Raw genomic sequence first — 25,374 nt, forward strand, 5'->3', positions numbered from 1 at the left:
CGCCCACCCAAAAAAAAATCTCCAAACAGATGATGATGTCACACCCAGAATGAGCAGCAGTCAGAAAAAAAGAAAGCAGCCAGAGAGGCTACGGCGGAGAGTCATAAATCGGGTCTTCCTTGACGGCGCAGGTCTGACGCGGAAGCATAACTCGGCCTGAAGACAGAAAAATGCATGCTTACACAAACACATAGATGGGATGCCAGTATGTTCGAGCATAGGCTAAGATACTATCCGAGCATATATCTTGTAAGTTAATTTTATTGCTGACAATGCATTTCGGGGTCATCAACATGTTTTGCCCCCCCTGCTACAGAAGCAAAACCCCGCCTATGAGGAGTAATTTTAGTAGTAGTAGTAGTAGTAGGGGATGGGGTTGCATTATGCATCCACTACATAGAACTGCGCTAAAGGGAATTTCATGCCATAATCAACCAATATTGATCCATATACAGTGAGGAAAATAAGTATTTGAAAGCATTTTGCAAGTTCTCCAACTTAGAAATGATGGGCAGGCTTGAAATTTTCATGGTAGGTGCTTGTTCACTGTGAGACACAATCTAAAAAAAAAAATCCTTTTTGAGGCGGTTAGCTCAACTATTGATATTATCCTAAATATAATACATACCTCATTAGTTACTGTCCACGTACCTCAGTCCTTTAAATATGCAGTTATTAAACCGCTCTTGAAAAAACCTACTCTTGATCCTGACATCTTGGCCAATTACAGATCTATCTCTAATCTACCCTTTCTCTCCAAAGTCCTTGAAAGAGTGGTACTTAAACAACTCTGTCAGCACCTGCAGGACAATAGTTTATTTGAACATTTCCAGTCTGGCTTTCGAGCTCATCATAGCACTGAAACTGCATTAGTCAAAGTAACTAACGACTTGTTACTAGCCGCTGACGATGGACTAGTCTCGATCCTGGTTCTGTTGGACCTGAGTGCAGCCTTTGACACAATCGACCATAATATCTTATTGCAGAGACGAGAATGGGACATAGGCATTAGAGGAGCAACCCTCTGCTGGTTTAAATCATATTTATCTAATAGGTACCAGTTTGTCAATGTAAACCAGCAATCATCACCGTACTCTAGAGTCAGTTATGGTGTGCCGCAAGGGTCGGTCCTTGGGCCCTACTTGTTTACGCTGTATATGCTTCCTTTCGGCAATATCATCAGAAAACATAGCATTAACTTTCATTGTTACGCTGACGGCACACAACTGTATTTATCAATTAAACCTGAGCAGATCAGGCAAGTGGATAAACTAAGCACCTGCGTCTGAGATATAAATACCTGGATGAGCACTAATTATCTTCTACTTAACCCTGAAAAGACAGAAGTCTTTATAATAGACCCAAAAAGTGTGAGAGACTCTTTAAATGCCCAGATAGACACTCTGGAGAGTATAAGTGTAGCCTCCAGCACCACAGTTAAAAACTTAGGAGTTCTATTTGACCCAGACTCATTATTTAAAGCTTATAATAAACAAACCTGCAGAACAGCCTTTTTTCACCTGCGCAACATAGCCAAACTTTGGAATATTTTATCTAAAAACGATGCAGAAAAATTAATTCACACGTTCGTTACATCTAGATTGGATTACTGTAACTCCCTACTTGCAGCTTTTCCTAAAAGTTCTCTAAAAGGTCTTCAGCTAGTCCAGAACGCAGCAGCAAGACTTTTAACAGGAACTAATAGAAGAGAGCACATCACCCCTGTGCTCCAGGCCCTTCACTGGCTTCCAGTCGAGTTTAGAATTAAATTTAAAATCCTCTTTCTTACATTTAAGACCATTAATGGGTTGGGGCCATCTTATCTCACCGATGCTCTGGTTCCATACCGCCCCAACAGAACACTCCGTTCTCAGAATGCAGGTCTACTGGTAGTTCCCAGGGTTTCTAAAAGTACAGTATGAGCTAGAGCCTTTAGCCACCAAGCTCCTGTTTTATGGAATCAGCTACCAGCTAGTATTAAAGAAGCCGAGACAGTCTGTACATTTAAGATTAGACTAGAAATGTTCCTATTCGACAAAGCTTATGGTCAGGCTAGTTGAAATCGGACTAGACTCACAGTTCAGTCTAAGCTGCACTAGTAGCTATAATGCTGGGGGAAGTACAGCCACTGAGTCCTTTCTCCTTTTTCTCACTCTACCTACCACTTGTCTTACTTTATTTCTATTTTCTAATTTTAATATCTAGTTGATTAGTCTCTTCATCACTAGTCACCCGGTGCATGGCCCCTCTGGGGAGGGACCATTTTTCAGCTGCAGCCTCCTGACTATCTGGACCCCTGGCTGGATGGAGTACCATCCCAAGAACACCATCCATACTGTGAAGCATGGGTGTGGTAGCATCATGCTTTGGGGGTGTTTTTCTGCACATGGGCCTGCACGACTGCACTGTATTAAGAAGAGGATGACCAGGGCCATGCATTGTAAAATTTCGGGAATAACCTCCTTCCCCCAGTTAGAGCATTGAAAATGGGTCGTGATAGGGTCTTCCATCATGACAATGGTCCGAAGCAGACAGCCAGAATAACCAATGAATGGCTTCGTAAAAAGCATATCAAGGTTCTGGAGGGCCCTAGCCAGTCTCCAGAACACAAACCCAGTAGAAAATCATTGGAGGAAGCTGTTTCTCAGTGACAGTCCAGAAACCTGATTGATCTGGAGAAGATCTGTGTGGAGCAGTGGTGCAAAATCCCTGCTGCAGTCTGTGCAAACCTGGTGAAAACTTACAGAAAATGTTTGACCTCTGTAATTCTAAGCAAAGGGTACTGTAACAAATATTGACATTGATTTTCTCAGGGGCTCGAATACTTATTTGTAGCAGTATAATACAAATAAATTGTTTAAAAGAAATCATAAACTGTAATTTCTGGATTATTTTTAGATTCTCTCACAGTGGACATGAAATTACCATTACAATTTTTAAAGCCTCCCATCATTTCTAACTCGGAGAACTTCTCAAATCACAGGGTGTTCAAATACTTATTCGTAGCAGTATAATACACATAAATTGTTAAAAAAAATCATTAACTGTAATTTCTGGATTTTTTTTAGATTCTCTCACAATGGACATGCACTTACCATGAAAATTTTAAACCCTCCCATCATTTCTAACTTAAGAACTTCGCAAATTGCAGGGTGTTCAAATACTTATTTTCCTTACTGTATAAAGCGCATTGGACTATAAGGCGCACTGTCGGCTTTTGAGAAAATTGAAGGCTTTTCAGTGCGCCTTATACAGCGGAAAGTAAGGTAACGAATTCAGTTTTGAGTAATATTATTATAAATGTATAATTAAAAACATCACTTTTCACATACAAAAAAAATTATGATTAAAGGGTGACTGTTATCGGGTCGGCCAGCTCTACCAATGAGGTGTCCCTTATTTTTTTTCAGGGAGTTGGCAACCCTAATGATGTCACACTCAGAATGAGCAGCAGATTTTTGCAGTGTGCTAGCATGCTATCCATAGGCTTTCTATTCTTTTGTTCCCATGACTGTTTGTCATTCTGTCAATATGTACTAGCTAGCGGAGCGCTACAAAGCAAGACATGATCATCAATTCTGGTTGGCTGAAAAAAAGTGGCAGTTCCCTGATGCACTGTTATGGATGGAATAACTATGAAATGGTAAACAAATCCAAGAATAAGATTACAATACGCGCAGTCGTTTTCATTTTTTGACATGGTCACACATGGACACACAAATTTTCTCAAACTACCCAATCAATGGGTCTTTATTAGGTTTCCAGCAATGGATCCTTACCATTCAGTGAGAGCTCAACACGTCACTATATATAATATATATCAAATCAAACAAAACTCGATACAGTATATATGGCCAGCTAAATAATGATAAACAAAGCGTCATCTTGAAATGGCATTTGCTAAAATGGAATGATCATTTCATACGGCTAAAGGTGGAAGATGTATTACTTCTGATGTGTCCAATAACTAGAGGTGGGTAGAGTAGCCAAGCATTTTACTCGAGTAATTTCAAAATAATATTACAAAAGTAAAAGTAGTCATCACACCCAAAAAAATACTCTAGTACAAATAAAAAAGTACAGTGCTACCTCTACTTACAAACGTATATATATACGGAATTTTCAGGTTACAGCACGCTTAACGTGAAAATGTTGCCTATTGTTACAAAACAAATTTCAGGATACAAAAGGCAAAAATACAGTAGGCTATGGGCTGCTACTCGCAGGTCCCAGAGATTACTGAATTTAACATCCTTATAGTTGCTCTAACTTTGGCGATTGTCTTGCACCTTCCTGGCATCCAGTTGGCTAAGAGTGACCTCTATTCTATGTGTATACAGTATGTGTATCACAGCATCCTCTTCAATCACCTTTACATGAGTTCAGCTTTACATGAGTGTTTAAACTTCTATGTTTTTGTTTTTTGCATTTTGCACAACTCTCATTTTATGTTTATTGTGCAATAATCTAATTGTAACATGTCTTTTTACATGTTTCGATACATTTTTATGCTTCATAAAAGATCTGTGTCTGAATTTTGAGGGGCTTTGAACGGGTTAGGGCATTTACATGGGAAAACGCACCGCTACTTACGGAATGTTCATGTTACGAAACTACTTTCAAACCAATTACCGCATTGGCCCGAATATAAGACGTTTTTTTCTGCATTGAAATAAGACTGAAAAAGTGGGGGTCGTCTTATATTTGCGGTCCAGACATTATACCCATTCACGACGCTAGATGGCGCCAGATATCATTGAAGGGAATGCTGAACCTAATGTTCTGTCATTACAGATCTCAGCTACTCTCAGGTTTAACCAGTTTGCATTATTTTATTTAGATTTGTTTCAAGTCTACAGTTACAGTTAGACCTCACTTTGATGGTTAATCTAGTTATTGCAATTTTGTTGTTTTATCATAATAGATTAGTTTTATTTACATTTCAAAAACCAGAAGCCATTCATTTACGAATGCGATTGCACTTTAGTTTACATATTTAAAAGTTCAGATATTAGATTTGAATGAGGCAAAATAACATGCTTTTTCTCTCAAATATATTGTTATAATCATTTGTGTCAGATGTGCTGTAATTATTTTCTCTATAATAATTACATTGGTGTTCAAAAAGTCTTTTTTCAAACTTGAGTCTTGAAAAAGAGTGGGTCGTCTTATAATCAGGGCCGAGGTATATTCGGGCCAATACGGTAATTTTGTAAGTAGAGGCACCACTGTATTTTCTGAAAAGAATACTCAAATAATGAGTAACTGCTTATAGTGTATGATTTTTTTTTTAAACAATGGTATACTTTGTTTCTCAAAACAACATCTTCTATATGAACTGGTGTTATTATACTATAACTTATTACATGACCATATTAGGCCATTAAAATACATAAAAACAATTGAATTCCGACTAGAAAAATCTACAAAAATGAAACATCACATGTCCAAAGAGTAGTGGAGGAAACATTTTTCCTGCCATGGAATTCAAACGATAATATATCCGGTTTTCCGTAGTCTATTAGTATGAAAAAAAGGGGGAAAAAACGGGAAGACATTGAAATCCATGCTTTTTACTGTAATTTAAAGATGCTGCGTGATTAAACAGGCCGGCGTGATCATATGACTTCCGACTGCAAGCTCGTGTGTGGTCATGTAACGTATGATTGGTATCATGGCTAATGTGATTATTGTTGCGATGTTTCATTGGTGAAACTGGTAGAGTCACTGTGCTGGCTAAAATAAAGTCAAATCTAATATGTAGAATAAAGAGGAAAAATGTGAAGATACTAGTGAAGCCCAGAGTAGCGAAGAAAAACTAATGTGTCTTCTTCACAACTCTACTCAAATAAAAACTATGGCATGATAAAACTACTCTTAGAAGTACATTTTTCGCAAAAAGTTACTCAAGTAAATGTAACAGAGTAAATGTAACTCATTACTACCCACCTCTGCCAATAACCGTCTAGATCAGAAAAAAATAACTAAAGGTCATGGTTGTTTCAGAGCAGTACCTCATGTCAAGTTTCTTTGCATGGCTGGTTTCTAAAAGCTGGCACTGTCAAACGTTTTTATCAAGGTGCATATACAGTACATCTCATCACAGTATGACTGCAACTGCTCTTCTTACTTTCACACCAAAAGCTATTCTTCCCTGTTATATTTATTCGTCTCTTCAATGTTCGGACTCTCAGCGGATTGAACTCTTGTGTTTCTGACGCTTTTCCTACGGGCTTGCCTCGGTCGGTGCTCAGAGAACCAGTTGGTGACGGCCATGGCAAGACGCTGGAATCCCAGGCTTATGCAGTGCACCTCCGAGGTCATGGGAATATCAGAAAAGACGACGTGATCCCGGCAGATTACAGCAGAGCTGCATTGAAAGTCTTTAACTATGTTGAGGATCTCTTGACGTTCCGTCTGACGCATCATGCCTCGTATGTTCAATAGGGTGGAGATGTGTTTCTGCCTGTTGAGTAGAACGACATGGACGTGATTAGTGGAAGGCATCAGCTTGAAAAGAGTACAGGACAAACCCCTAATGACATCACGCACAGTGTTAGCCAGCCTCCAAAATTAAAAAAAAAATACAATCATAGACTTCATAATGTTTTGACGGGTAAGATCCGTCGTGCAATGCGCCTCGCATTCAAGTAGGGGGCCGCCTTGATCAAGAGGAGCTACTCACAAACACACGCACACAGTGATCTAACGCCGGATTTCTGTTGAAAAAGTACGAAAGCTGTAGGCTACCGCATACAAACAGAAAGGGTTGTCTCAGGAGTGATTTGTTCGAGGATTCAAGGTAATTACTATATTTTTCGTACCATGCATGCATTTTGAAACGTTGTGAAAAAAAAAATGTTGGGGGAAATTAGCCGCTACTGCATTGGCATCATAGTTCGCATTATTTTCGTAAAATAAATGCTAACTGCACGCTTTTGTTGCTTTTAACCAAGAATTGAAACTGTTTTATGTCCATATCTTTACAATTAGAGAATAGAATTCGGGGATTTAAGCATTTATTCACAAGAATTTTCACCAGAAAAGCTCTGTTCCCATCAGGCGGCCGCTAGCTACATTTACTAACAGACTAGCACTGTAGTTCGACATACTGTATTTATGTAAAATACAGGGTGTTCCAAGATGTTTGACCCCATTTCGTAGGCCAGTAATTTAGACAATTTCCATTGGAATGACCTCAAATTTTCACAACTTGTGTAGAAATGTTTCAAGTTTTTGTGTGTAACGTTTGGCATGTCTATCTTTTCAGGTTAAGAAATGCCGTTCACTTCAAAAGTAAAGGCATTTTGATAAGTCATTTTGCAGGCGGCGCTCACATTGAACATTTATGAAAATCTGTCATAGAACCAACAAATATTTGTACTTTTCTTCGTATATTTAATATAAAACTTATGACCTTCAACACAAAGTGTTTTTAGTTTCATTAAGATCCATCAAGTAGTTTCCGAGATATGGGCATTTAGAATGGGGTCAGCCATTTTGGAACACTCAGTAAATGCCAGCTGCACATTTTAATTGCTTTTAACCAAGAATCGGGACTGTTTTACGTCCGTATCTATAAAGAATTTGGGGATTTAAGCATTTATTCACAAGAACTTTCACCGGAAAAGCTCTGTTTACATCAGGCGGCCGCTAGCTACATTCACGAACAGACTAGCATTGTACTTCGACATATTTACATAAAATAAATGTTAACTACACGTTTTAATTGCTTTTAACCAAGAATCGAGGCTGTTTTACATCCATATCTATAAAGAATTTGGAGATTTGAGCATTTGTTCACAAGAATTTTCACTGGAAAAGCTCTGTTTACATCAGGCGGCCTCTAGCTACATTCACGAACAGACTAGCATTGTACTTCTTATTTACGTAAAATAAATGCTAACTTATGCAAATATTTCTTCATTTATAAAAACTTGTTTTATAAATGGTTCCTTTACTGTTATTGTGATCAACAACCAGTGGTGGAATGTAACGAAGTAAAAGTACTTCGTGACTGTACTTAAAGCAACACAAGGTAACTTTTTTAGTTTTGGTCGATTTGAGTGACGCCGGTGGACAAAAGTGATAGTGTTTTGCCTTAAGGAACACAGCGTTTCCCATGAGGACCAGCACACACCCGCACAGTGTTGTACAATTATGATCTCCCGGTCGCCTGCAGATGGATTAAACGACTGTTTCCAGCGGCTGTGTGAAGGATTACTACTGTAGTAAGCTAAACAATAGCATATGACGGTTAGCAATGTCACATCAGTGAGTGAAAGCCAGGCCAATGTTTATTCCTGAGTATCTTTTTATCTAGGTAGCCCCTTTTTTCCCCTCCTCGGACAAAACCTTTTGTCTCCTTTGTTGCTCTGCCATCTTTGCAGAATTTAGGCAAAAGCGTTTCAGTCGACTTCCGTCTTTATAATGAATGGGAAAAGACGTATGTCGTAAAGCAGTCAGCACATTTGTAGTTTTTTTTTTACTGTCCCTGCCACCCTCCTCAAGGTGAATACGGTTAGTGTCAGTGAAAGCGATATAGACCCCCTCAAGATACAAAATAGGTGGCATTCAAGGAGTTGAAAGTCGACGTATCAACACAAATGTTATGAAAATATTTTATAAAGATTGTGATATGTGCTTTATGTACATTTCGTACTTTACTAGAGTACAAATATAAAGTGGTACTTTTTACTTTTACTTCACTACATTCTACAACACCTACCATATCTGTACTTTTTACTCCACTAGTTTCCAAATTGTTGCCTGCGTTAAACCTTCCTTTTTTTGTTTTTCTTTCTATCACTGTGAATTGATAGTTTTGTTTTTATCGATAGCAATCAATGCTCCCTGGGAAACTATGCGGTTGTTGAGCATGCGAGGGAGCAACACGAGTGCAAGCAAGATTAGGCAGGTGAACCAGATATTGGCCAGTAAAAAAAAAACAGTGAGAGCAGCGCGCCTTCAAATGGGTGCTGCACACTCTTAGGTGGGGGTATGCACCTGATAGTTGCTTGCCATCCACCATGAAGTTAGGTTTTTTGAGCTTCTTAGGCTTCTGTTTACACTGCAATCAATTTTATTACTTTTTCCCATTCTACATGGTTATATAATATATTTATATTTAAAATATAAAGTACATATATATCACATTTTTGCATCGGGAGAAAATACCGGAAAAAAAAACACCCCTGTATAATTGTCATGAACCATCAAGGTCTCTACAAGGCTTTAAACTGTTTGTTTTTTTTATGTTGAAATTGGGCAGATTAGAATGAAGATGTATTGCTCAATTTTGAATCAGCATCAAGTGGCACTCTTCAGTACTGCAGGTTTTTCCAAAACCCGACCGGGACCTCATTTTGTAAAACAGGAGGTGTGGTTGTAGTGGTAGGTGATGACTATCAATGGACATTAGGTCACTTGCATGTCACTAAAAGCTAATGACTTTGAATCACATCCGTTTGAGTCATCTCGTTCTGGGAAGGAGTAATGATATTTCAAGCACATTGTGTCTATGAAGGGTTTATAAATAGATGTACTGTGGACAAATGCTATTTATTCCTACTATTAGTTACTCATAAGGTGGTTGGAAATGTTAAAATGACTCACTATCACACGAAAAAAGTGACGTGCTTGCTATCGTTTGACCTCAAATTTTAAAATAATTTGGAATATTCTAGTTTACTTCTTGAAGTGGAAGAATTAAGACATAATGATTAACTTTGTGTCTGTCTGGTGATCTGCTGTTTATCTGATAGCAGCAACAACACATGAACAGGATAAACACATAAACCCATATGTTTGCATTGTAAAAATAGACGCTTTAAATCTCACTGTGACATGAAATCAAATGTAATTTCCTGTTTTACATTAATAAGGATTACATAATTTATTTTTATTTGCTAAATACCAGTGTTTACACTTCCAAAAAGAACTGACTCTTAACTGCTGAAGTCTAACTTTTCTCGTAGGCACCGTCTAATTCTGACACACCCATTATAAAATATATAGCAGCATAGTTTAAGGAAAACAAGCAGAATATAGGCCATGAAAGATAAATGACGCCTTCTTATCACGGAAGCCCAACGTGTGCGTCATGAGCAAGATTGACTCTCACAATCAGTTCTCATGGCGGGACGCTCTGTCCCAACACTAGGAGCACCGGAGAACGCCCAATATCCAACTGATAACACGACTGACAAGACTCCAAGAGCCCTTTTGACGTTGAGGTGGCAAAATCCACAACCCTCGTTGCCCGGATAACAGCAACTCCTGAATCCTCCTGTCCAATCCACAAACAGACAATAATCCCAAACACACCTTCGCGAGAGCTTTCAAAAGACTGAATGTTTAACTAAGCGGCGTCATTTTTTCTCGGGAACCTTTTGCTGACTTCTGATATGGTGACCTTGGAACACGTTTGCCTCCTCGCTTGAGTCTGTGCCTGTTTTGCTTTTCTGTTTGATCACTCTCGAGCCGAATAAATTGTCGACTTGTTCTCGGTGAGTCGTTTTTAAACCTTTCAAAATGGAGTCAGTACAAAGGGTTAGGTGAACTAAGGTGAACGCGTGGAGTTTGGCCTTCTGGCCGGATTGCCGGACACCCGCCGGCCCAGCTTGTTGGATCTGCACCTGCGCGGGTCCGGCGGTTCGGCTGGCGTGATTCCGGCGGTCTGGCTGGAAAGTCTGTTTCCTCCATTACGCTACCACTGTGTTCAGACTGTAGGCATATCTTATTCCAATCCGATTCCTCCTCAAATCTGATTTTTAGGGCTGACTATTCACACTATTTCTACCAACTGTCCAAATCGGATCTTGGCTTCTTCAAACTGGCCCGTCTAACAGGTTGTTGTCATGGACAGTCAAAACCCATCTGAGCTGTTTACACTAAGAAGACTCTTGTCCATAGCAGATATGAAAATACCTGCCATATGTAGTTTCAATCCGTCACACAACAATTGGATTTCTGTGCCTTGTGACTGTTCAGACCACAAAAGAGCCAAGGGCATAGGTTTGGTCAGGGTGTTATTGGTAGGGACGATATAACAGCGTAACCTGCATGTACACTTGTTGCTGGGGATGGGGCATTACAGGGCTACATTTCTCACCAATATGAACCTAATTAATTGATAGGCTGAATGATCAATGCAAAATAAATCTGTATGGACTTACTACGACTACTAACTTTCACATTGCAAATTTATAACGTCTTAATCTGATCATTTTTCTTAATGTAGTCAAATAATTTTCTCCATATTGTTTTGAGTGTTAAACACTAGTTAGCATATTAATGGATCAGATTATTCCATTTACTTTAAGTAAATATTACTATTATACACCGGTTTTGAAATCGGCTTCCAGTGAGTCAAAGGATAGACTATAAAATACTATTGCTCGTCTACAAAACACCTAATGGCCTTGGACCAAAATACATGCTTGATTTGTTAGATCCCTATGAAACATCTAGACCTCTATGGTTGTCTGGAACCAGTCTCCTGTATGTTCCAAGAACAAGAGCCAAGCAGGGCGAGACACCATTTAGTTAATATGCTCCTCACCTCTGGAACAAATTACCTGAATATCAATCTATTTGCTTTTCTATTCCTCTTGTGCTTTATCTCCATTGCTGATTTCAATTATTATTATTATTGTTATTATTAGTATTTTTTAATTTTCATTATTATTTATTTATTTATTTATTTTTATTCGTGATTAAATGCAATTTTTATGTATAATTTTATTTCCTGTTTCGAGCTTTGTTTTTACGTTCTATTGATTTAATGTGATTTTTATGATCTTAATGTGATAATTGTGCTATATAAATAAAATGCTGCCTTTGCCTTTATTAAGCCCATATGCCCATACATCAAGTTGGTAATTTCTTAACTAAATCAAGAAAAAAATGCTTTCAAATAATGTTCTGAACAATATCTATTCTTGAATTATGAACATTTCAGATTTTTTTTAGATTAAATATACATTAAAACATTTTGCTTAAAATAAGTCTGTTGAGATTATTTTCAGATAGCTATTTTTATCATTTCAAGAAATCTGAGTAAAATTTACTTGAAACACTGCCAGGTAATTTCACTTATTCCTAGTAGATTTACACTGAAAACAAGGGAATTTAAGTAGTTGTACGGAGGTGTGTTTTTGCAGTGCATATGTATTGGTTCAGGTGATACACCATTGGTTTCAAACCTTTGTTTTAAAAAACTACCGTGCTAAAGAAACATTTTGGAAACTTCCAGAATAAATGTCTGGATTTTATTAGCAAATTTAAATAGCAATATTTGAACATGAATTATTTTAACATACACAAGAGATACAAACCATGTTAATCATCTCTTAACATGTGCAGGAATGCAAAAAATTAACATTTGTCTCAAGACCACTCAAAATTGTCTGTCTAAATAAATTAGATAAAACAAAAAACTGGGTCAGGGAATAACAAAATCAAAATGAGCCTGCTTCAGGTAAAACTGTACTGCTTTAGTATAGCCGAACTAAACAAAAAATGAAAGCTCCTTTAAATCTCAAAGCAGCTTCCTATTCGAGTTCGAGTTTCACACAAATTAATGTTACGCAAACTCTGATGCAGGACGGGTTTTCAGTAGCAAAATTAGTGGTGTGCTCCCCACTACACAACGTTGAGAAAGTCTTTTTACATTATTTACTGTGGCTGTTGCTGGCGAAAAAAACCTTATAATATCCCTCGTCGTCAAAGGGGGCAGAGGAAGCGGCATATTGTATTTGGGTGGGTGGGTGAGGGGTCAAGTCATGTGCCAATCAAACGTGCGTGTAGGAGCCTAAAGTAACGTTTGATTAATTATGCATGTTAGTTGGGAATAATTTGTTTCGGTTCTATAGGACAGGCTTGTGATTCGTTCGGTTTTGTGGGACGGGCTTGTGACATCACGTCGTACGATATAAATGTGAAGCCAGAGCCTTGTGGGAGCAGTTGGCGCTAGGGCAGAAGTAGGAAGCATAGAGCCCAAACAGTTTTTGGCCTCTCTCTACCTCTCTCTCCATTTCTTTATATTTGTGGATTTAACTTTCAAGTGAATTATTTTTCGTTTCCTCATACTCTCATTTGCTGTTTTGTCTGCATTTGGATTATCTTGGTTGGATTAAACGAACGAACGCATAACGAGCGGCGTGAGAGTTTTTTTTGCCGCTGTCCAGCGGTGCTCGAGGAAGACGGAAGATGAGAGCGTCGGGCTGAGGGCTGGCACATTCAGCAAGTGATGAGGGGTCATTGTAAATCTGAATATATTGAAAATAATTCACTTAATAATGGTTGGGTCTATTCTATCCCCACAACATATGGGAAGACAATCTAAATGACCTACAGTGGAGAGAACAAGTATTTGATACAATGCCAATGGGAATCAAATACTTGTTCTCCCCACTGTATATACCGTATTTTTCGGACTAAAAGTCACACCTGAGTATAAGTCGCGGTAGGCATAAAATGCCCAGCGAAGTGGAAAAAAACCTATATAAGTCGCACCGGAGTATAAGTCGCATTTTTGGGGGAAATTTACTTGATAAAATCCAACACATCGAACCGATACGTCATCTTGAAAGGCAATTTATAATAAAAATACAATAGAGAACAACATGCTGAATAAGTGTACAATATGATAATGTTACATGATGCATGAACAACGAAATGCGAACGTGGCTGGTATATTAACGTAACATAGCTATTAAGAGTTATTCAGATAACTATAGCATAAAGAGCATGTTAACAAGTTTACCAAACCATCAGTGTCACTCCAAAACACCAAAATAACATGTGAAATGATATCATAATGTGTTAAAAATTTCACTCATAAGTTGCTCCAGAGACACACCCCCAGCCAAACTATGAAAAAAACTTTGACTTATAGTCTGAAAAATACGGTAACTGAAGTAATTTTATAATGCAAATTGGTTGCTTAAAAGTTGGTGGGGACAATTTGAGCATCCTGAAAAGTTGGTAGTTTTATGTCCCTACCGTCCCTACGCAAACCTACGCCCTTGAAAACAGCCACCCAGTTTCAATCTGTCTGGGCTAAAAATCAGATTGCTTTCCTCATGATATTATTTTTTTGTCAAGTGCACGAGTTGTAGCATGTCCGTTAATATGTTTTAAGCACCCAGAAAAAGGGTTCTCCTAAAACACCAATAGGGAATACCTCCGTTAACAAAACGGGTGAGTCAAGCATTGAGCTTGCATGTCTTTGTCAGGTCTATCCATCTCTCCCTTTATGGCACCAGTCTGTCTCCTGCAAGGTGGCAGGAACAGGAAGTACTCGGCAGCAGTTTCCTGTCTGGTCTGTAGAGAGTTCTGCGTCACAGGCGGTAAGGTTGCAAACTGTCATCTCAGTCTTAGTCTGTGAACAAACATCTTTGGCAGTTTAGCCCCCACCCCCCAACCCCGAGGCCTCTTAGCCTTATCAAATCTCAAAACAGCTCTTTGCTTCACTCCAAAAATAGCAAAGTTAATGCATGATATGTTTTCATGCTCCTTTCCTTGTTTTGATCCATTGTGACAAAAAAAAACACATTCAGAGTCATACATTTCCCTGTCTGGCTTGGTGCCCAAAAAAACAGTGTGAATGTGTGACAGTAAGCATGAGTAATATAAGACCACTGGTGATAAGTCAAGGGAATTTGTTGTTATTGCAGAACGTGACCGAAATACACCCAAACAATTAAAAAAAAAAAAAAAAAAAATTGTTAAACACTTACCGGATATCTGGAAACTCTTTCACCAGGACAGCAACCTCCATCTGGATGGAGGGTGTGTCTTCAAGGAGAATGATATCAGCTAGATGGAAGATGAGACTGTCCAACCAAGATGAACTTGATTCCTGTAAAGGGTATTGTATGATTATTATATTCAGAGGTTGGTAATAAAACTTTACATTTACTCCCTTACATTTACTTGAGTAACTTTTTTAGAAAAATGTACTTTGAAGAGTAGTTTTACTCAGCCATACTTACATTACATTTTTCCTATTTATTCCATATATTAGATTTTACTTTTTTTTTTTTTTTGCCAGAAATGCCAACAATGCCTTTACCAGTTTCCCCTATGAGACGTCATAACCAATGTTCCCTATAATTTTTCATGTGCCTGAGCAGACACACGAGCTCCCCAAGCACACAGGGGACCACTGTGAGCAACATCAGATGTGTACGCTGTGGTCACATACCAGTATCATGCCTGTTCAAAACCTTGGCTCATAGCAAATTACATGGCTTATTAAAAGGATGAAATTACATCAGCAATTTTCATTAGTTTAATTTTCAATATAATTGGTTTTGCCCACTTAAAATGAAAAAGACAAAAATCTCGCAATTCATTAGATGTGAACTATGTTATATTTAAGGTGGAAAACACAGACAATGGTGAAAAAGCAGTTTCTGCTCTTGCACCCTTCTTTAAAATAAATTGCTATATTTTAAGCCAAATGAACTGTTGTGTTTGATAGAACATTATGTCTACATTCTGCCATAGCAGATTCATGGCACAATAAGCCCCCAAACTATTTTCAATTTGTCCGTTTAACCCTGAAAACCCCTGTTTACAGATGTCGCACAACCGCTTTTGTTTCACCCTAGCTATAAAAAGAAGGTAAGTTATTGTATTTATTATTCGAAATGTCTGTCATTTTTAGCTTAGAATAATTAATTGATGTCCAATATTTAGTTTTTAAAAAATAACCAACTTTAAAAAAATTATTCACTCGCATATTGAAAACTTTTAAACAAATTACGTCACAATGAAAAAAATTGGCGTAATATAGTCTCGGATATCTACCTCATAACTATCGCTTAATTGTATTTTTTTCTTTACTGTCGTATTTTCCCCATAATTTTAGATAATAAATAATCGATCCAAACAAAGAACAATAGGGAAAAAAAAAAACGTTTAAAAGGGTAAACATATGAAAAAGAAAATCTCGACCACTTCTTGATGTCTGCGATTTCTGCATCGCGACCCTTGTTATATTAACATGTTTCACCCATAAAATCCCCCAAAAATCTAGCTATGGCCATTCACAGCTTTGTCTTGATACATGCCACATGGAGTTTTTGGATCGAAACAAGGTAAGTACGCGATAATATCTCATTAAAGTCATGGCGTCTGTATTTCAGCTCTTGCGTGCTCTCACCTCCAGATAGGGTTTTGCTGTTTAAATATATATATTTTTAAATGCCCTCGTGTTCAAAATTGTTCTTGCCCCAGAAAATTGAGATTTTAAGCTTTCCAATGATGTATCACACATGCATATCGGACAATTTTGAAATTTGGCCAAACTTGGGGTCTGAGAGTGGAACTTCAAGTCACCTGAGTGTTTTCCGCCCTAAGAGTCTTGCTTTAACCGTAGGAAAAGTCCTGCTTTGACCTGGGTAAATTTCAGTTGTGGCATGGGTGAGTTAATTTATAAAACATAATGAACAACCAATAGGAGTATATCGAACTCCCACATTAAAACTGTCGGACAAAAAGAACACTCTTTTCTATTTTTCGTGTCTAAGCAGCTATCCAGGACAGGTTCAAAAACAAAAACAAAAACAGAAAAAACTCAGTTTCACCGCTTGTACTTCTAGTTGCACATAGGCCGAAAGCAATTTCATCTTAAAAGAACCGCATTTCTCTTTTACTTTGGCTTGATGGGTGTAGTATCGCTGCCCGCTCCTTTCGCCATGATAAGGGGTTAGCATTTGTGCCTCTTAACTTTGCTGCACAGTTGTTAGCTAGGTAACCTGCTCAGCACGTTTGGCAGGGCACATATGTACAACATTGTCACAACTATGATTGGCTGCGTCATCTAAGTGAAGCGAACTGTATCATATTATTGGCGAGACAACTGTTGCTCATTGAGTTACATTGCAAAATGGTACCGAAAACAATTTTGTTGGTCTAATTAATTAGATTATACATGTTCTAATATTAGATATTAATACTGTAACGCTTGGAAAAATTTGCAAGAGCAGGACTTTTTTTCTTTTTTTTTTTGAATGAACAGGATCTTTGTCTTATTTGTGTACTGGGAAATTCTATTTATGTTTCATAACCAGAACCTTTAACTTTAGTCATCCATTTTGTCTTCATTGTTACTTACAACATGCCTAAAAAATTTTCAAGTTAAATTGTGAAAGTGATTGAAAAAGGTGACATTTATCCAATTACTCGATTAATCGTTTACTTAATTGTCCGATTAATCGATTATATAAATAGCCATTAGTTGCAGCCATAAGTAATATTATTTTGAAGTAACGCTACTCTTACTTGAGTAAAAATTTTTTATGCCTAATAGATTAATTCTTTTAGTCTAATGGTAATATACACAGTGGGGCAATTAAGTATTTAGTCAACCACCAATTGTGCACGTTCTCCTACTTGAAAAGATTAAAGAGGCCTGTAAATGTCAACATAGGTAAACCTCAACCATGAGAGACAGAATGTGGAAAAAAAACAGAAAATCACATTGTTTGATTTTTAAAGAATTTATTTCCAAATTAGAGTGGAAAATAAGTATTTGGTCACCTACAAATAAACAAGATTTCTGGCTGTCAAAGAGGTCTAACTTCTTCTAACGAGGTCTAACAAGGCTCGACTCGTTACCTGTATTAATAGCACCTGTTTTAACTCATTATCGGTATAAAAGACACCTGTCCACAATCTCACTCCAAACACCACTATGGCCAAGACCAAAGAGCTGTCGATGGACACCAGAGACAAAATTGTAGACCTACACCAGGCTGGGAAGACAATCTGCAATAGGTAAAACGCTTGGTGTAAAGAAATCAACTGTGGGAGCAATTATTAGGAAATGGAAGACTTACAAGACCACTGATAATCTCCCTCGATCTGGGGCTCCATGCAAGATCTCACCCCGTGGCGTCAACATGATACCAAGAACGGTGAGCAAAAATCCCAGAACCACACAGGGAGACCTAGTGAATGACCTACAGAGAGCTGGGACCACAGTAACAAAGGCTATTATCAGTAACACAATGCGGCGCCAGGGACTCAAATCCTGCACTGCCCGACGTGTCCCCTTGCTGAAGAAAGTACACGTCCAGGCCGGTCTGCGGTTCGCTAGAGAGCATTTTGCTGATCCAGAAGAGGACTGGGAGAATGTGTTATGGTCAGATGAAACCAAAATAGAACTTTTTGGTAGAAACACAGGTTCTTGTGTTTGGAGGAGAAAGAATACTGAATTGCATCCAAAGAACACCATACCCACTGTGAAGCATGGGGGTGGAAACATCATGCTTTGGGGCTTTTTTTCTGAAAAGGGACCAGGATGACCGATCTGTGTAAAGAAAAGAATGAATGGGGCCATGTATCGAGAGATTTTGAGTGAAAATCTCCTTCCATCAGCAAGGGCATTGAAGATGAGACGTGGCTGGGTCTTTCAGCATGACAATGATCCCAAACAGGGCAACAAAGGAGTGGCTTCGTAAGAAGCATTTCAAGGTCCTGGAGTGGCCTAGCCAGTCTTCAGATCTCAACCCCATAGAAAATCTGTGGAAGGAGTTGAAAGTCCGTGTTGCCCAATGACAGCCCCAAAACATCATTGCTCTAGAGAAGATCTGCATGGAGGAATGGGCCAAAATACCGGTAATAGTGTGTGAAAAGCTTGTGAAGAGTTACAGAAAAAGTTTGGCCTCCGTTATTGCCAACAAAGGGTTCATAACAAAGTATTGAGATGAACTTTTGGTATTGACCAAATACCTATTTCCCACCAGGATTTGCAAATAAATTCTTTAAAAATCAAACAATGTGATTTTCTGTTTTTTTTTCCACATTCTGTCTCTCATGGTTGAGGTTTACCCATGTTGACAATTACAGGCCTCTCTAATATTTTCAAGTGGGAGACCTTGCACAATTATTGGTTGACTAAATACTTATTTGCCCAACTGTACAACCATTATAAGCATTTCCCAACTCTTTACTAGTGGTTTGTTTTGTGGCCATTGTTTTCCTCCCAATACAGTGGAATTCTTTGGTTTGTCTAAAAATAACAATCTCTTTTTAAAAACGCCACCTCAGTTTCCATTTACCACAATCATTTCATTTTGCTCTTCAGTGAAAAAGGCCACCAAGGCCATCCTAGACACACTTCAAAGTCACCCAGCTGACAGGAACGGGAAGCTTCCTCCGAACACAGCATCTTCCTGTTGTCAACCGAGGTGACGGACACTCGTTTGAACTCGCGTACAAAAAGGGGGCAAATGCCACACTGTCAGGCATAGTTGTTTTATAGCCTCTTCCCCCCTTAGGTTAGTGCTAACGTAAGCCAGGATCATCTATCTCCATCTCACTGATAGCAGCCATTTTTCAGAACTCGCCCCTGTATCAACACTGTCTGGCTTATTTCTGACCTAGGAAGTTGGAGGGGCAGGCTCCATACACAGTTGCCAGCCTTAGCATTCCACTTGGTAGTACAGTATTGTATGTAGAGGGGATAGTCATAGATGACTACATTGGAAATCCTGGGCATCCTCCAATTGTTTTGGATGCTATATGCATAACATAGGGAATGACCCTCATGTGGAGAATTGACATTTTAAAAGTGGGTCGCCGCTCTGTACCATAAAAACCGTCATCATTGTCAAGGTCAGAAAATGTTTCTGTTTTTTTGAGGTTTGGTTGGTTTCAGGAGCGGAATTTAGGGGGGACTGGTGGTATGGGCAAACCTGGTTGTCTGGGGCGGCCTGGTTTTGCGGCATCAAGGGGGCAGGGGTGGGCATGGGTAGGTCCTCAAAATAAGGTATGATTACATCTAACTGACGATAGCACCAACATATTCATAGTTAGTGTAGGTGTTCAATGTATTTCTTGTTGTTGTTTGTGTTTCTTCTGTCTCTCTCGCCTTCTTTTCTTCTGTTCCCCATAACCCCTTTCTGTTCGCTACCTTGTCTTAATAAATGAGGTATGTTGAATCATACACTTCATAATATATTGACGTGACACATTCTTCATACACTGCGTCACGCCTACCCGAAGGGGCCGTCCCACACTCCGCTTCATTTATTAGCAGTTGGTCACGTGCAGCAATCTAACGCCGGATATAGGTTGAAAAAGTACGAAAGCTGTACTGCATGCAAACAGGAAGGATTGTCTCAGGAGTGATTTGTTCGATGATTCAAGGTAATTATTATATTTTTCGTACCAGTGTTGTTTTTGGCAGCCATGTTAATTTTCGCCTAAGTTTTCGTCGTTTGGACGATAATACTTATTAGTCTTAGTCATATTTTAGTCATTTCAAAACGTGTTGTCTTCGTGTAGTTTTTGTTGACAAAAACTCAAGACTAATTTCATCTAGTTTTAGTCTACGTTAACTCAATATTTTCGTCTGTAAAGTTCCAAAGTTTCACTCCAAAAATAAGGAAGATAAGCTTTGCAATGAAAAATGACAGACAAGCACATATTGTAGCATCTACAAATCTATTACGTGATAATACACACTCAGCAGGAAAACAGTAGGCTACATAATTTTCAATTAGTTATACCCACCTGGACGCCACGAACTGTATGTAAAAAAGTTGTACGAAAGTTTAGGAGGACGCCTGCCGTTAGCATAGCCTAATGCTAACGTGAACATGAATGCGATGCTATCGCTTCGAGTTACATTTAGCACTCACCACAGACCTTACTAGGCTAAAACAACATTGCATATTCTCTCATGCCGAGATAAGAAGACAAATCTTACCGTATGTGTCTTAAAATAAGCAATGGGGACACTGGAGAGGACACAAGACGAGTAGGTGAGTTGGGAGGTTGCAGCGCATGAGTGACACGACTAGGCAAGCTAACGACACATAAAATGTCACACATTGTGAACATGCGACGAAACTATGGCGCATTTTCGTCTCGTTCTCGTCTCGTCAGACAAAAACTGGCATTATTGTCGTTAAGTTTCGTTATAGCCATCGCTGACGAAAACAACACTGTTTCGTACCATGTATGCATTTTGAAATGTTGTGGAAAATGGGATCAATGGGAGAAATTAGCCACTACAGCATTGGCATTATACTTCGCAATATTTACATAAAATAACTACTAACTGCCCAGTTTTTACTTTCAACCAAGAATCGAGACGGTTTTATGTCCATAGCTATTAAGAATTCAGGGATTTAAGCATTTATTCACAAGATGTTTCAACGAAAAAAACTCTTTGTCTGTGATTCCATTCGGTCAACTTTGACGGCCACGCGAACAAGGCCGCCCCCCTACTAAGGTAGTAATAAGTCAAATACGTCGTAACCCAGGGACCAGTGTTCCCTCTAATTTTTCATGTGTCTTAGCAGACACTCAAGCTCCCTGAGCACACTGAGGACCACTGTGAGCAACATCAGATGTGTAAACTGTGGCCACACACAACAGTACCACGCCTTTTCAAAACATAAGTTAATAGCAAGTTAGTTGGCTTATTAAAAGAACGAAAATGCAGTAGCAATATTGCTTGGATAATATTAGTTTACTTTTAATATTATTGATTTGGCCCACTTAAAATGAAAAAGACAAAAGTCTCATTATTCATGAGATAGGAAAAGGTCCGATTGTGGCATAGGTGAGTTAATAAATAATACATAATGAACAACCACAATGGGAGTATATCAAACTCCCAAATTAAAACTGTTCGGACAATAAGGACACTCAAGATTCCTATACTCCTTGTCTAAAACGCTATACAGGACAGGTTAAAAAAAAACAACAACAAAAAAAACAAAGAAAAATTCTCACTCAATTTCACGGCTTGTTCTTCTATTTGCACACACTGTACTCTTGGAGTGGGAACCTCTTAGTACCTCACAATACGATACGATTTGCGATACAAAGTTCACGATAACGATGATCTTACGATACAGCGATACAACGATTTTCGATACATTGGTCAGGAAATCATTCTAGGATATTCTACAAAAAACTAATAAACAGAAAAACAAGCTTGTGCTGTGAATTGGAATGAGTTTATCACTAGTAGACGTCCAATCCATTTGAACTGGGAGGGTGGCAGCGAATGAAAGAATGTTCATTCGCTGCCATCCCTCCCACTTCAAACAGATTGAACGTCTATGGCCGTCAATGGCAGCCAATGCCAGGGAATGAGTAATTTTGGACCATTTAAGGTCATTTACCTTCTGATTTTCAGTTACTTCCTGTTGATTTTGGGGTCTTTTATAGGTCACTTCCTGTTTATTTTGCGTTAAAAAACAGGAAGGGACCTGGGAATCACCCAAATGAATAGGCAGTGACTCAAACTGAACAGGAAATGACCTGTAAATGCCCTAAAATGAAAAGCAAGTGACCTGTAAATGCCCCGAAAATCGGACCGAATGTGAATGCTCTGGTTTTGAATGAACGAACGTTCCCAGTCTAAATGGATTGCGCGTCGAGCACCGTCAATGGCAGCCTTTTTTAATTTTTTTTTTTTTTTTTAATCGACACCTTTTCAAAACGCTATCTCGATTCTTGACAGGAGCATATCGATAACCTTTTGGGATACAAAGTATCACGATATATCACCATTTCGATATTTTGTCACACACCTACTGTACTCTGACAGCCATTCCATCTTAAAAGAACCGCATTTCTTTTTTACTTCAGCTTGATGAGTGTAGCATCGCTGCCCATTCCTTTCGCCATGATAAGGGGTTAGCCTTTGCATCTTAACTGTACTGTTGTTGGCTAGCTAACCTGCAAGGCACTTATGGGCTACGCAGCGTAAGTGAAGTGAGCTGTGTCACGTTATTGGCTAGACACTTGTTGCTTATTGAGTTAAGTTGCAAAATGGTCCAGAAAACAATTTTGTTGTTCTAATTAACTAGATCATATTTAATTTTAGAACTGATATACCGGGTAAATTAATACTGTAGCGCTTGCAAAAATTGGCAGCGGAATGTTGCTTCTGTAAATCAGCACAAGAGCTCACTTTTCACTCTATATATTTCCCCGTACCCACCCAGGTCATGGACCTCACAACTGTATACAATCGTGGTGTAGTAACCCACCAATGGGAGAGCAATCGAACGCACCAATAAGAGCGTCGCGTTGGCGTATGGAGCACACCAACAAGAGTGTCGTGCCACGGCACCGACAGTAGTGCTAGTGACACTACAATACGTTTCTTTAGAATTTTATTTTGTGCACTGCATCGATTTGACCTTGAAATAATGACACGTCATTTAACACACTCACCAGATCCTTAAAGAGTCCTTTAAGCTGTTTAGCCTCATCTTGCAAGCGGAAAGCCATCCTTTTTCTCAACTTGGAGGAAGTGCAAACGAGGCGTGCCCGCATGATAGCTCGGACATACTCCACTATGACCCGACGATGCACCTCACCCACCAAAGTCTGTCATTTGAAAAAAACAAAACAAAAGAATTCTCTCTTGTGACCTTGAGTCAAACACTAAAGAAGAAAGGATTTTCCTGTTAAGACATACTTGATAAGGTGGTGGATCCATCCTTCTGAACTTTTTGAAGTGCTGTTTGATGCTGACTTCAATGCCCTCAAATGTCTCTGTGTTATTCAGCCATTTTCTCTTGATCATTTTGTCAAAAAACGGCTGTAAATGGCAATGGAGACACAATGGTTATAAACAATATGGGAAAGACCTATAAGTGTTATGAAATGGTGACCATGTCAAAAAATGATTCTACTAATGTAATATTACATGTAAAAAAGAGATTTGGGTAGTTTTTTGCCATTTCAATTAGAGATGTCCAGATCGCATATTTTAGCACCCGAGTCCAAGCCACCGAGTTGTGAGAATCTGCTGATACCAAGTCCTGATCCGATACCAAAAAGTTTTTTGTTTGTTTGTTTGTTTTTATTTGAACAAAAATTCCAAACATGTTACAGTACTGTAGTTTGTACACTACTACGTCTTCCGTTTTTTTCCAGGAGTGTTGCGGAGTATAAAACCTATATATAAATATATATTTTTTTTAATCTTTTGGCAATGCCATTGTATTTCTGGATTATTTTGTTACTTTTTATCCCTCCAAAACTAAAAATATTCATATATAAATTAGGCCTGAACGATATTGGAAAAAATTAGCATTGCAATATATATTGCCAAAGCTCTAAGGCTGTTCGATTAATCGATTTTGAATGAAAACTGACTTTTTGGGTTAAAACCACGTTAAAAACGTTAAAACCACAGCTCTTTTCCCCCTAAACCGCTGTAGTGTGTGTTTGACCTGCCATCTTTTGTAGAGATGAGGTGCTCATAAATATAATGGATCATTCGTTTTGTTAATTTTTTTTTTTTTTTTTTTTTTTTTTTTTTTTAAAAACCTGTCCTGTTCAGCTGTTTGACACAGAGAATGGAAGTCTAAGTGCCCGGATTCTGAACAGTTTTAATGTTTCACATTGAGAGTCTTACATACTCCCATTGTGATCATTCAAAATACCTTTTTATTATGACAAAGCAGCGAACAGGAAGGGATTATGGGGGGACAGAAGAAAAGAAATACAAGAGAAGAAAGAAAAGAAACACATACACAAACAGCAACAAGAAATACATTGAACATCTAAACTAGTTACTAATATGCTGGTGCTATCGTCAGTGAGATGTATTTCCGGTTTACACCATGTGGGGGCCTATTGGCCAGTGAAAGAGGAGAATGGGGGTGGGGGTGTCTATAAGACTATAAGCTAAGTGATTGAAAGGGGTAGAGTGTACACAAATCAGTTCTGTGATCTAGAACCCAGTAATCGTGTGAATCTCTTATGAGTGTAAGCCCGTTGGCGACCAACCCTACGCCGCCGCATCGCCAATCCCGGCACCGGAACCCCCAACCCGAGCATGCCCTACCACATCCAGCAGCACGCAAGCCCCACCGGGCGCGCGACAGCCACGCAGACGGGCGGAGAAACCGCGCGGGCGCCAACCCAGGGCCACGGCCCCCACCCAGCCAGCCCGGGGAGGGAGGGCGGGCAGGGGGGTGGGGGGGCCATGCGCAGCCCATCACTCCTTCCGCCGCCCAGCAAAGGAGCCATCGTCCCCCCCGGGACCCAGGGTGGTCCCCCGGGCCACCTGCGCGCCCATCAACCGGCCTTCAGGGATGGCAGGAGGGGACGCATCACCCGTTTTGTTATGTTCACTAGGGTGCACGTTTGTGTTTGTTTAGCTAAGGTGATTGACACCTTGCATATTGTTATTATTGAGTGACAGTTTTGCACTAATCATTAATTTATGTAAAGACCAGAGAGAAATGTGACAGCACATCTCTCTGAGCCTGGCTGCCTACCTACTTCACCTAATTGGCTGGCTTGATGGTTGGCGGACTGACTTGCTGACAAACCGTTTGGTGTACAGACTGACTGACTACCTTTTATCCTGTTTGT

The 25,374-nt window shown here is 39.1% G+C and overlaps 1 protein-coding gene across 1 annotated transcript in view; it reads right to left on the bottom strand.

The window, feature by feature from the left end:
• Positions 1-3,751: 3,751 nt before the first annotated feature.
• Positions 3,752-25,374, bottom strand: part of LOC130906245 (tumor necrosis factor alpha-induced protein 2-like) — a 36,592-nt gene continuing 14,969 nt past the window's right edge. Inside the window, exons 10-13 of the mRNA XM_057820351.1 lie at positions 23,465-23,587; positions 23,218-23,373; positions 14,745-14,866; positions 3,752-6,466 (exon numbers count right to left, since the gene is read on the bottom strand). Coding sequence (XP_057676334.1) covers positions 6,145-6,466; positions 14,745-14,866; positions 23,218-23,373; positions 23,465-23,587 — 723 coding nt within the window. The 3' untranslated portion in view covers positions 3,752-6,144. The remainder of the gene's footprint in view (positions 6,467-14,744; positions 14,867-23,217; positions 23,374-23,464; positions 23,588-25,374) is intronic.

This window comes from Corythoichthys intestinalis, chromosome 18 (genome assembly GCF_030265065.1).
Source record: "Corythoichthys intestinalis isolate RoL2023-P3 chromosome 18, ASM3026506v1, whole genome shotgun sequence".
Lineage (NCBI taxonomy): Eukaryota > Metazoa > Chordata > Actinopteri > Syngnathiformes > Syngnathidae > Corythoichthys > Corythoichthys intestinalis.